Source organism: Lepidochelys olivacea (genome assembly GCF_965140295.1).
Source record: "Lepidochelys olivacea isolate rLepOli2 genome assembly, chromosome: 6".
Classification (NCBI taxonomy): Eukaryota; Metazoa; Chordata; order Testudines; family Cheloniidae; genus Lepidochelys; species Lepidochelys olivacea.
This window is the reverse complement of record NC_140416.1, coordinates 120,541,125-120,555,125: the sequence shown is the minus strand read 5'-3', so window position 1 is coordinate 120,555,125 and position 14,001 is coordinate 120,541,125. Positions and strand designations below refer to the sequence as shown.

The window sequence follows — 14,001 nt, the reverse complement described above, 5'->3', positions numbered from 1 at the left end:
GTATATGGTCACTTACGTCGCTTCAATAACCACTCCAACTCCAGTAGGCTGCAAGGCTTCTGTGATGGCTACTGCAATTTGTTTTGTAAGGCGCTCCTGAACTGTAGAGACAACAGGGAGTTCAGAGGCAGACGCACAAACAATAGCCGTGTGTGGCTGTATCTCATAGAGAGGAAAAGTGACACTATTCAACAGCATATTCCTGTTTCCAAGAGGAACTGCCCTCAAACTCTGTACTTTCTGGATATGTAGCTTGGGGGAATGTTAGTGTAGGCTTCTCTCACATAGTTGGGTATGGGAAGCCTTATTTTTTACTTTCATACGTGCACGCAGGAGTCTGTATGTAGCGCCATGACTTATGCAAAATCTGCACACTCCATTAAGTTTGGTTTTCTTGCACAGTGGTTTTCACATGTTCATTTCTTTGACATAGGGCAAGATATCTGTGGTTTTCCTTTTGTGTGTTAAGGAATTTTTTAAGCGTGCAAGTTAAAGCTTTGCAGAATAGTGACGTGCCACAATCTCCTGCAGTCTAGAGTTCTTGTGTCCTATATTCACCTGGTGCTGCCATGCTGGCCCCTGCTGCCTATAAAACCATCTTGAGAACTTTGCCACCAAGAATAGGTCAAGTCTAGTCACAGAACAGTGAGTCAGGAGAGCTCAGGCTGAACCCAACCCGACCTGCATCCACAGCCAAGAGCAGTTCTCCTCCTCCTCCTGTAGTGGTTTTAGGACCAAAACATAGTGGGGCAATTGGGATAAAAAGACCATCATGAGACAAGAAGGGGAACAGGAAAGATAGAAACATCTAATGGGAATTACGAAGGCTGAAAATACAGCCCTTGTGAGCAACCTCAGTTTCTTTAGTAGCTGTGTGGTTCTTAGAAGTGCCTGGGAATGTGGCTCATCTCTGAGGATGGCTATTGTCCTTTGCCCATGTTTCATCCTGGCTTGGGTATTTCTTTTAGGATTCAACATACAGTATCTTCAGTACCACAACGGCTCTTGAATTCCACCTCCTGGAGCCATCCCTCTGGACAGCAGGACAGCCCCCAAACTGCCAGTGACCTCACTTGGTCCCGGCAGCTCTACTTTAACCAGCACCTTTCCCTTGAGTTGGTCTCATAGCCGGAGTCAGTTTTCATGGGGAGACTCTGCTTTTCAGGATAACGGCAAGTTAGAAAACAAAGGACAGGACTTGAAATGCCTGGATCATGACTCCCATTGAAAATCTGCCCAGATACAGCCCTGCTGTAGTGATCTGCCTATGGGACATACCCTGGCCTGCTTCCCCCCCGAAAGTGATGACGTATGTGGTAGTGTTCTCTGTAAGAATAAAAGAGTCTATTTACCCTGTAGTCTTCTACTGTATATCTCCACAATCCTAGAAAGAAACAAAATCTTGGTTATTGTGTAAGCCATGTGCCTAATAGGGAGATCTCTCTTTAAGAGACCCATTGGGCGGAGGTTGCTGTGAGTTGTGTCTGGGTCATTGTTGCTAGGCAGATTAAGCACTCCACATCTAGAAGCTTCTGGAATTGGGTGTGGCAGTTTTGGGTCTGCTCCAATGTGTTCCCTGTTGCCAGGGTCAGACGCCCTGTGGGCAAGTGTTCGGCTTAGCTGCTTTGCAAAAGGCCATGTGCCCTGTGTGAGTTGGGAGAAGCTGAGCCCAGGAGCAGGAAGCAGGCTGTTGTCCTGAACTCTGAAACATTTTGCAGCAGGTTAGTATATTGTGAACTCTCTGACAGGGAAGCCTGGTAATGCTAATGATAGCCAGGGGAAATTGGAAGGGAAAAATAACTTCTATTTTAAGTGTATGCTTTGAATGTTTTGATTTTAGCCAAACTGTTCTAGTTAAATTGTCTCCACTCGTCTGAGTCACCAACTTTGCTTTAAGTGTAGCCATGGGGAAAGAGTCATTTCTATTTTGCTGGTCTCGGTTTTGTACTTTCTTGTAACAGGGTTTTCTTTAAATCTATACACTTAACTGAGTGGTTGGTTAATGAGTTAGCGGACTGGCTAGCAGTGATTTCGGCAGAGGAAGAGGCTGCGTGGATTCCAACTAGGGTGACCAGATGTCCCGATTTTATAGGGACAGTCCCGATTTTTGGGTCTTTTTCTTATATAGGCTCCTATTACCCCCCACTTCCTGTCCCGATTTTAATTCTGACTACAAGCAAGTGGAGGGAAGATGTTGTTTTAGACTCAGAAGACTGTATAGATTTGGTGATCAAAGACTCAGACTTAGGTGAACAAAACCTAAGCTTTCGGGAACTCTCAGTTTCTTCTCCCTGTATTTCTGTGGGGCCTGACCTGTTCAAATTTTAATTTGTTTTCTTTATTTATGTTTATGTATAAATGTGAAGGTAAAGTCTGTGGGTTATCAAATAGCCATGTCATGCTGTAAAAATTATATTATTTGTTTCTTTATCATAAGATTTTATAAAGTTATTTAATTAAATTAATTTCTTTAGTTCCTTTTGGGACTTGAATGTGGTGTGGTTGACCCTGTGCAATCCTTGCTGAAAATCCTTACAGACTGAACTCTGGGTCTCCAGCTACTTTCTATGGGAGTTGGAGTTTTTTTTAAAGGCACTGGAGACCAGAAATGAAGTGAACTCTAGCCCATCCAAAGGTCACAATTGCACCTCCTACGTGAGGATTTAACAGTGGTCACACAGTGAACATTTAAGCGTGTAAAAAGCCATGCTAATGATCTGCCCCAGTGCCTGCTGGGAAAGGAAATCCTCATGGCAGCTTAGCATCTGGCCTGCATTTCTTAAATGACAAGGTTGTTTACAGCAGCTGATCACTCTCCCAGCCTGCAACAGGATACAGCAGCAGATGTATCATCCTTCCTGGTGTAACAAACTGTGGTCTCTTCCAGCTCCCCGTGGTTTTTCGTTTGGCTGTTGCTTTTGAAGGGCCTGGTCTGTGACCCATTAGTTCTGTAGCATCCTTTACAATAGCTTTATTTGGGGATTTTGCAATGGAGTCAGGCATCAAACGAAGGCTCCCCAAGGCTGTTCCTGGAAGCTACAACACACTGTGCCTTAAAGTTTCAGAGTAACAGCCGTGTTAGTCTACATTCACAAAAAGAAAAGGAGTACTTGTGGCACCTTAGAGACTAACCAATTTATTTGAGCATAAGCTTTCGTGAGTGAGCTGTAGCTCACGAAAGCTTACGCTCAAATAAATTGGTTAGTCTCTAAGGTGCCACAAGTCCTCCTTTTCTTTTTGTACCTTCAAGGCTATAGACTGGGCCCATCTGAACTTCAAGGCAACAGGTGTTTGATATTGGGATTGGTTTTGGTACTTTTAACCCAAGAGATATGCTCCAAGGGCCATGCTGATAACCACCACTATTTAATTAAAAAAATAAATACAGGGAACTTAATACTGCTTTTCAATTGGACTGCAGATTTAACCCACTTCCGGTACAGTATTATCATGCAGGCAGTGGGGTGGTGCATCAATAGAATACTGTAATCTATACATTTAGAGAGACAAAACTTCAACATGGTGAAGGAGTAGTTATGTATGCAAATCCTGAATGCTTAATAAGATAGCCCATTGGCTATGTCAAGAAGCTTCTGTACAAGGCTTTTATATTGGTCTTGTCAGTCTAGACAGAAACCAGACACACATTGCCCTGCCTAGGCCATTAATTAGACACTTGTGAAAAAGCAAGAGAGCATCATTTTCAAAGGAAGGGTTTTCACAAAATAAGCCCCTTTACTGAAGAGCAAGGGGTGTGTTACCAGTCAGTTTACAGAAAGTAGCACCAACACCGATAGGAAATATTGAAAAACAAATGTAAAAAAAATTGATATTGACAAATATTCTTAGCCTTCGACTAGAAGAGGATCTGAAAGTACATTTATATTTGTAACAGGATTATTTGCAAGCCATGTTTTTAAAATCCAGAGAAAGGTGTTTGTTTACTGAACACAGGTCATCCTTGACTATACAAACTCATTAGACTAATCCTATTAGTATAGATTAGACCCACAGCACCAGCAGCCTCACAAATCTTCATTTGAGCCCTAGGTTGCATTAAATAGGGCAAGGAAGGGATATACTGTTTGGTCATCCAGTCTGTTTTTTACCACAGGTTTTGAAAACAAATTAGGACTCTGAATAATATTTTGCAATCTAAGAGCCTGATCTTTTGCCATTGAAAATGATGGGGATTTCACACTGACTTCCTAAGGACAGGATCAGAGCCTGAAATCATACAACAGGTCAATATTACAAACCCCACAGTGTGATTCTATACCAATTGCTAAGAGAGATGGGAAGAAAATTATACACTTTTAGCACTGTATTGCCATCTCTATTAAGAACCATGCAAGACAAGTGATTCTTAAATTGATAGTTCCTTTGTACCACTGGTTTCAGAGTAGCAGCTGTGTTAGTCTGTATTTGCAAAAAGAAAAGGAGGACTTATGGCACCTTAGAGACTAACCAATTTATTTCAGCATAAGCTTTCATGAGCTGTAGCTCATGCTCAAATAAATTGTTAGTCTCTAAGGTGCCACAAGTACTCCTTTTCCTTTGTACCACTGCAATTCAGAGACAATTGCAGACAAATGTAAACTCAATCCAATTGGTTTATATTTCAGTTGTGATCCTGAGCAGTTTGAAAATGTCAAAAATTAAAACCCTTCGATAAATAAAGGTCTGTAAAATGTTAGAGAATACTTTTAGTAAGAACAGTCACCTTCAGAAACCCTAATCAAAAACAACAACAAACAAGTTATTCTTGAAGTTCCAGCCACAAGAGTGCTGATCAACAGAAGAGATGAATCATGAAATGCCACTCATCAGAAAGGTTTCTAGTACTAAGTGGCAATGAAAGAAAAACAAAAATTGTATGCCACAAGCTTTTGTCCAGGTAAACAGAAAGATACAGAGTGGAGATGCTGAAAATAGCTCAACAAATTCTCATCCTGCGTTTCTACAATGCATGCTACATACAGACACGCAGAGTTTTGTGCCAATGAAATACAACACAATTTCCAGAGTCTTTTGAACAGTCTGCCTGAGCCGGTTACTTAGGGCAAAGTTCAGCTTTTCTAGCTGCCAGACCATGTGAGATAGAACGTGTGGACTGATGAGCACCCTGCAATCTGAGGTTATTTTAACAAAGATTGCTTGTTCATGGTATAAGGGTCTCTCTCCAGCTCTGAATCAGATTCATTCTTACGCAAACAAAGTGCAAAATGGGACCAGCTGCATTTAAAGTGCTTTAGTGGCATATTTGACCCACTCCCTCCCTGCTAAGAAAACCCAGCATGCCTGCTGATTTACAAGTTTAACTCTCATTATTGCTATTGGGAGCTACAGAGGATTTACACATGTATCAGAAGGAGAATAAATGAACTCCTACATAGTCTTTCCAAACAACAGCCAACTTCTTCAGAGTTTTTTTTCAGAAGAGAACCTTCTATTATTGTCTCCACTAAAGGGCATATTTGCTACATTATCACTCCATAAATGCCACTTTTGCTACAACTGATTCAGCACAGCACTTGACATAAGGCCACATGCTGGGGGAAAGCTTTTTATGCGACAACAAATAGGTTTCTGAAATGCATCATAATTACTTTGGTCCCTAATCTGAAATTCATCCATAAAATCCATCTCTAGGCTTGTTCACTGCAGGTTATAGTGAAACAAAAATGTCAGATTTAATTGAAGAGTCAACTGATGTAGATAAGAAAGTCTTAGATTCAAATCATGAACATAATCCAGAAAGAGTTAGTTTTAAATCACGTTTGTTTACCATTCACAAGTTCTGGAGTTTGACCGTATAATGCAGTGTCCAAGCAAACAGATAATCAACTTTAGTGGGCTTATTTGCCTGCCTTCCAAAGACTGGTGCTCCCTAAAATAATCACTTGCCATCACTTTTGCACAGTAGAACCTCAAGAGGTATTAACATATTGAGAATGGAGGTTGTTCGTAACTCTGAAATGTTCGTAACTCTGAACAAAACATTATGGTTGTTCTTTCAAAGGTTTACAGCCAATGAACTCTGACGTAATACAGCTTGGAAATTTTACTATGCAGAAGAAAAATGCTGCTTTCCTCCTTTTTCCCTTTTTTTTTTAAAGTAGTTTATGGTTAACAGTACTGTACTTGCCCTTTTTTGGTTGGGGGTTTTTGGGGTTTTTTTTTTTTTGGTCTCTGCTACTGCCTGATTGTGTACTTAACGGTTCTAAGTGAGGTGTGTGGTTCACTGGTCCGTTCGTAACTCTGAGGTTCTTCGTATATCCTATACACCAGTGTTTTTGAATAGTCTTCAGCAAAATTATGAATCTGTCCCCAATCTGCACACTCCCAAGGTGTGGTTTAAAGTAATAAGGAGTTGCAATTTAGCTTTTGTTTTCCAGTAGTCTTAACGAGAAGGACTGCTGTAAACCCAAATCCAGAACATGAGGTACTGCTACCGTCTGCTGTACTTTAGAAGGGGACCAGATTACAGATCAGCACACTTAACACAGTCTGGAATCCTTTTTACAAATTAGCATCGCTTTCATTAAATTAGCACTTACCTAGCAAGCTTGCTGAGACCAAGGACTTGTTTGTTAGGAAGATAACCTATATGTACCTAGAGAAAGGGGAACAAACCATTAACTGGATCAAAATACTCTTCAAGACAGCTTTAACACTCACGCATACTTTCTGAAATATTCATTTGCCTCATCTCAAACTTTTAGACCCACTCCTGTTTCAAATCCAGAATCTTTAGCATAGGGTGAGGACATGCGACCATGCAAGTCTGAAAGATTAAAGAGCAAGCAGAGACAGAGTGCTGGTGAGTTCAGTATCTTTTTTTAAAGTAGGTAAGTACTTTGGAAGAAATCACAACTTATACACCAAGTGTCAGGATGGCTTACACACTAACATGCAGAATTTAAGTCAGGTGCAACAGAGAGATTGTTTTAGCATTACTCAGCACAGAAAAGTTAAGCTAAAATAAATGCAGCCTTCTTTCAATGAATTAAAAATATATATATATCTTTTGAAGAAAAAACTATCCTTTTTCCTTTAGCTGGAAAGCTCATATGGGAAGAAGCGCTTAGTGTGCAAACTGAAATGCACTTGAAAAAAAGAATTAAGGGACAACTCTTGGGACACTGATACTGCAGAAGACCAATGAAATTAAAGCCATCCTCCATCCTGTTCAAATATGCATTTATTGTCTGAGCATTCATGTTTAATAGGTAAATAGACAATATTGAAACAGTAGAGTTCTCATTATTAAAGACTGTCCTAAAAGCAGTGACAAATTTTTCAGATTTGTGCTGAGAAAATATGTGTTCAGAGTTGTGAAAGAAGCTAACGTATTAAAGTGGATTTATAGTTAGAGCAGATTACAGTGGCACACCAATGGGTCATCTGTAGCACAGGATGCATTTGCCAAGATAGAGCAGTCGGAAAGGGTCAGTGTAGGGTCAAAATTGTGTATAATTTTGCCTGGAAGTCTGGTCTTTCAGAATCCTATTTTGCTGTACCTGTGGCTATAGGTATCATAATACCACCTAATTACCTGGCTAATTTGATCAGTCCTATCACTTTTCTGTTGGGTAATCAACCAACTGACACCTGAAAGACACGAAACATTTCAGATCAAAGTAAGAGACATGGTTTTGCAGTAGTTAATTGAAAACAAGCAATGACTTTTGTTGCCTGGAGAGAACAGCTTAACTGTGAATTTTCAGACAGCGCTACAAATACATCATTTGTTGAAGAGCATTTGCAGCATGTTTGATGTACCCAACAGGAGAATGGCTAGTCTAACAACCCTTAGAAGCACACCAAGCCATTTAGCTAATCTTCTGTGACAATCAAGGTCCAGACACCCCAAGGGGAGAGAACATAGCAAAAGGACTGGTTCGGTGTTTGGGATTTCTCCAACCCACACAGGCTAAACTTCTAGATGTAAAAATAATTTACAGAATGCCCGAGAATAATGAGAAAGAAGCACATACATCCTACCCAGTAACCAAAGTATAGGCAAATAGAAAGCCAGAACAGAAAGGAGACTCTTACTTTCCAGAATTAAATACCAGCAATATAGCAGAGTGGGGGGAGGAGACAAGAATGAGATGGCACCCTCTAGGAGACATACATAACTGGGCTTCTCTGCAGGTATTTTATTTTCCAAGAAAATATATTTGGGAACACAAATGGCATGGATAGAATTTTACAGGCTATGGGAACACCTGCATCTCTACAGCTCAAGTGTGCTTCATGGGGAGACACTGCAGTGCAGATGCTCCATCCTCCGGTACTTCTGGAGCTGACATGGGCATCAAATGTAGCAGCACAGAGACCAAGATCTTTAGACAGAAGGCCTCAGTTTTGAAGTGTCCAACTTGAGACCTTTTAAAAGAGTCCTGATTTTCAAAGGGTGGGTGCTCAGCACTGTCTGGAATTGAGGCCCCGTTAGGCTCTCACAGTTTGGGCATCTAAAATCACTAGTCACTCTTGGAAATCTAGGCCCGACTATTCATTTAAAAGAGCACACTAATCCAAGGTCTGCAGAGTCTGCAGCGGTAACTGACGAAAATGCACCGGCTGGCTTTTCAAATTGTTACTGTAATCTGTTACGGATCAAAGCCGATGTCTGAGGTGCATTGGTTTAATATCAAGATGTCTGCCCTGAAGGCTTGCTGCTGCTTCATGAAGAGCTTCGATATAAAACGTCAGAAACTATTAGACTGATAAAGGTTGAGCACTATATGCTAGGGTCTTAAATCATATAAAACTTGCATAAAGGTACTCTTCAGAATTTGTATTTTGAAGATTGCTATGATTCTAGATAGTAAGTGGCTGCATATAGTTACAGCTTAAAAAAAAAAGACAGTAACTAGAAACACACATGAATGAGAGATTTAAATTATAGTTTACACTGCAGTATCTGTTCTGTGAGGTAGTTACCTTTCCAACGAATGGAACCAGGTGATGTTCACACAATGAGAACATGTCTATGTCCTTTACAATTACCATCTCATCATGATCTTCATCAAATATGGCATCATTCAGGACATCTGGAATTAAATGTTTGCAGGAGATTATATATAAATTATTCACAACATGCAAAATATGGGGAATTCTAGGTTTTCTGACCCCTTTCACCAGGAACACCTTAGCCAAACAAGCACTTGGCAATTCTTAAGACTATGGAATGTAGGCCCTGAATTGCATCCATTAAGCATAGACTAAGGATCCAGTTTGATTGGTACAGGGTCACTTGTCCTATAACTGCAACAGTGCAATGTCAGACTTCACAGACACAATTTGTCTTTAATAAGAGTCATTAATGATAAGCGAATTTGTTCAGAGGACAAAACACATCCACTGGTTGGTGGGAATGAGAAAAGAAACCTAGAATGTAAAGACTAGGGTATGTGTACATGGCAACTGGAGGTCTGACTGTAGCATGTGTAGACGTCACAAGCTAGCTTTGATCTAGCAAACTCCAATAACAGCATGGAAGCTGTGGCAATGCAGGCTGTACAAGCCCACTCCGGACCCTAGGTAGGTATCCAAGCCTGCGCTGCCATGGCTTCACTGCTATTGTTATTTGAGCTAGATCAAAGCTAGCTTGGGTATGTCTACATACGTTGCAGTCATACCTCCGATGGGTGTGTTGACATATTGTATGTCTATTGCAATCAATACTGAAGAAGGCACAGTTCTAAGGATCCTCTCATGTTGTATAGGCTCCTGCATGCGCCACTTTGTGAGGTCAAACTGGTCTAGGGTTCAGAGGAGAGGCAAAGGGTCTCCATATGTTTGAAAAGTATCACCAAAAGGGCAAGGTGAGGAGAAAGGCAATTAAACACACCAAGGCATCTTCTAGGTCAGTTTTCACAGTCTGACAAGATACTTCCTCCTTCCCAAGTTTCATCATGTGCCCTGCAACAGAGTTAGGCCTCTATAAAGGCAGCAGCTGGTTAGAATGTCCCGAGCTCATTCTCAGTGCCTTAGCAAGATCAGTACTGGGTTTATAGTTCTATGAGAAACTGACAGTCTTGCCTATCTGGCTTCTTATGCTCTCCCAGAAGATGTATTGCATGGGGCAGAGCCAACAGGCTTACAGATGGATACCCCAACTTAGCTGCGCATCCCATCCCCAAAGATAAGGGGTGTTACTTTTTTTTTTTAAAATGGGGAAATCCAAGCAGGTGGCGGGAAGACAAATACTTGGCTCTTCTAGTTCCAAATGGGCACCGTTTGAATGCTATGCCTGGTGACTTTGCTGTTTGCAGTGGAGAGTGGTGCTCTGAGTCTCAGTCTACTTCTGGTTTAAGTAATCTCATGCCAACTCCCCAAGTTGTTCCCAGGAGCATGCCCTGCTACATAGGGTCATGCAGGGCGCTGCTGTTTCTAGGAGTGTTCTGAAAAGCCAGATTGTTTGGAGACGTTAAAGGGATGCTAAGGCCCCGAGGTAAGAGTAGACAGCGCCTTTCAATCAGGAGCGAAGCGGAGTTCAGTGAAGTGAATTTCAGAGGCAGTAATTTGTTCTGCTCGTGCCAGGGAGAACTTTGCCAGACGCTCCAGCAGCAACCTCCAGCTTCTAAATAAGAAGAGGGCTAAGCTAACAATTAAATGGGAGATATGGCCAGTTCAATGGCAATAACTCATCTAATTGCTAACACGCACACCGTTTGTGGGCCTCCATGCAGGTTAACACTAAGCATTTAGTAGGGCCCCATGTAACTTCTAGACCATACCATAAAAAGAGCAAGTCTAATAGAAGAACAAAAGGTGTCCAGTGACCGTTGTACTTCATTAAAAGCTTTGCTTTCGTATTCAAGTGACTCAGTGGTTAATGTACAAATTCAACAATTGTGCCTACTGCATTTGCTTTTATGCCTTCCTTGGACACTCATATCCCAACAGCTGCCATCTGTTGCCAATAACATATTGCCATCACAGATTGTTTTAATTTCCTGCATGCTATCAGCGGTACACAGGTAACCCTGGCAACCAGCATTTGCGATATTCTGCTGTTTCTCTGTGTTCATTACCAAGAATGGCTAGTGACCTGGAAAGCCGCGAGCTGGAACTTTGGAAAGTCACATATCCAGGGGCAGGGTATAAACGGAGCGGGGGGGGGGGGTTGTGGGGGCACAGAACAAGCTGGGGACCATTTTTACAGTGGCATGTCTGCTTCTCTACAATCTTTCTAAGCCATGTCCCCTTCCCATAGTCACTCTGGCAGCGGAGAGGGAGGAAGGATGGTAGGGAGGGGGGGGCACACTTCCTAAGGATAGGGGTTTCCCCACTAGAGGTGACAGCAGCAGGAGCAGGTGATGGAAAGACAGCAAAGCTGAGAGGGGACAGTGCTCAGATCCCAGCAGCAGGGGCGGTCGGGGTGACATTGCTCAGGTGTACAATCCTGTGCTCAGAGAAGTGTCCATGCAGCATGTGCCAGGAAATGTAATTTAGGACACTGCTCCGTGAAGTACCGGCAGGCCCACTCTACTTGCCAGCTGGAGAAGTTTGCTATCTGGCACATTCCCGAGACTGGCCTACTCAACAAACACCCAGTGACCCTAATCCCAGCAGTGCTCTCTCTAGAGGTCAACTGAACGGGTTTGGTCCCACTGCAGATACCACAACATGAATACCTGGCTAGTCTAGGGAACAGAGTGAGTGATAGGACAGAAGATAGGATACAGCATCCACGAGGAGTGAGGGAAGCTCTCCACACCTATGGAGATGGGGAGGGGGGAGGAGGCGTGTGGAAGAGGAGGGGCCCATCGACCCGTTTACTTTCCCCATTTCTTTCTGCACCAAGATCATATTCCTTGTCCACCCCTTCAAGGTGCTACACAGCTCCACTGCAGCCCTTGGTGGCTCTCCTTCTAAATGCCCTAGGCTCTGTTTATGCTTTGATGAGTCCTGTGCTTGAGCCAACTAGGGGATTGAGCAGCACGGCTCCTATTCATGTCAATGGCCCTCAAATGGCTCCATCCCCACCTTTGTCTTCGCCTACCAAAGCCTTCATGCCTTCCTCGCTTTGCTCCCTGTTTCTGACAGCCTCCCTCCACTAGCAAGTCAAGCATCTGACCTCCCCTCCTGTATACCCATCCTCTGCCTTCAGATGCTGTGAAGGCTACTGGGAAGAAGCGCCTCCACCCCATGAGGCCTCCTGCTGCACCAAAGCAAAACACAGAATGAATCCACCCCCCACCTCTGTCTATCCTTTGTTGCACATGTCTAATTTACACTAAGCACCTCATGGGAGAGCCGGTGTGGTTTTGCTGACAGGTAAAGCGCCATGCACTCTTACTCCTGCCCTTGCTTGGGGTATACCAAGCATCAGAGGGCTAAAGGGAAAGGTGCTGGAGTACTGTAAGCTCCAAGTGGACAATATCCAGTGTCAAAGCAGGTTAACGGGGAGGAGACGATGGAATGGCAACAAGGTCTCTAGAGCATCATGGGTCCGGAGGTTCTATGAAGGACACAACTTTAAACAAACAGCAAAATTTACAGAGCTCATCACTGCACGGGATGTGGTATATAAAACCTAAACGTGATAGGTGACTTGTGTCACTAGAGCCAACGCTGCCTTCAGTGGAACTCATGCTTCCCTCCTAAGAGTGTTGCTGAGAGTAACAGAGAGGGCTCAGCAAAAAGATCCCAGAGCAGGTCTGTGATTGCACCAAGCATTACGACACCCTGCCCGATGGCTATTAGCGAAGAACCTGGCAGCTGCTGTTCACAATAGGTGGGCAGTGATGTTAGAGACAGGTTTACAAACAAAGCTGTTGCACAGTCAAGCGAAAGGCTTGGAATGGTTGAGAATTCGGTACGTTCTTGCTCTGAATGCATCTAGTGTCAGGCCCCACGCACAGCCCTAATATGATAGGCTAGGTAAAAAGTCCCCACAGTCAGAAGAAATTGACATTTACAGAATGGACCTTTACAGGCTTCCATCGAAGCAGCTCAATGCATTTACCAGGGAGATTGTAAGGCTAAGTTACACTGTGAAGGAGACTAGTGTTATCCTGATTTTACAGGTGGAAAAAGAGAGAAGGTTAAGTGACCTGCCCATGGTCACACAGAGCGGGTGTTGCAGAGACAGGAATGGAACACAGGTCTCTTGAACCCAGTCCAGTGTCTTGGCCATGAGACCTTCCTCCCTCAAAAGCTTTCAGGAACTAAAGGCTAGTGCCATGCAGCTTGTATGTATTCAGTGCCCTGAAGTGTGCAGTTGGAAGCCAACAGTTCCAGGCCTCAAATGGTACATCTACATTACCAGTAGATATTGTGGCTGGCCCGTGCTAGCTGACTCAGGCTCTTGGGGCTCGGGCTAAGAGGCTGGTTAATTGTGGTGCAGAAGTCCAGCTCTGGCTGCAGCCCAGGCTCTAGGACCCTGCATAGCAGGAGGGTCGCAGAGCTAGCGCAAGGCACTTACACAGCCCCTTAGCCTGAGACCTGTGAGCCAGAGTCAGTTGGCACAGGCTAGCAGTGAGTTTTTAACTGCAGTGTAGACATACTGTAAGAGTTTACACTCCAAAGTGGACAATATCCAGACAAAAGCAGAGTTGGGGGTGCTCCACAAGACTTTGCCCCTTTGCTTTTCACTCATGTGGATCTTGTCTTATTGCTGATCCTGCACCTAAAAAAAAAAAAATTGTTGAATATTAGTAGCAAGATGGAGGCCCAGAACAACTCACCCAGGGCAATTTCTACTACTTTGATCACTGCAGGTCACCCCTTTGCAGCCCATGTGAATTCCAAAAGGGATGTATCAATTTAGCCTTTCCAGCAAGCCCATCAGCATTGCCGAGCAAGTGCCACAAGCAGAACAGGCAGCGCGAATGAGATGTGGGGTAGTGCACATCCAAAAGGCACCTAACTGAAAGAGAGAGTCTCTCCGAGGCAGCCCTACCCTGCTGAGATGAGTCCTTCCTACTCATCCTTTGAAAATAACTTCTTCTTCAATGAACAGTAAAAAGTCTGGCTTTCCTC

General features: G+C 43.2%; 1 protein-coding gene across 1 annotated transcript in view; it reads right to left on the bottom strand.

Annotated features, from left to right (window-relative positions):
* GCH1 (GTP cyclohydrolase 1) overlaps positions 1-14,001 on the bottom strand; it is a 31,206-nt gene that overhangs the window by 3,871 nt on the left and 13,334 nt on the right. Inside the window, exons 2-5 of the mRNA XM_084631534.1 lie at positions 8,953-9,062; positions 6,561-6,616; positions 1,353-1,384; positions 17-101 (exon numbers count right to left, since the gene is read on the bottom strand). Of these exons, the coding sequence (XP_084487660.1) occupies positions 17-101; positions 1,353-1,384; positions 6,561-6,616; positions 8,953-9,062 (283 nt within the window). The remainder of the gene's footprint in view (positions 1-16; positions 102-1,352; positions 1,385-6,560; positions 6,617-8,952; positions 9,063-14,001) is intronic.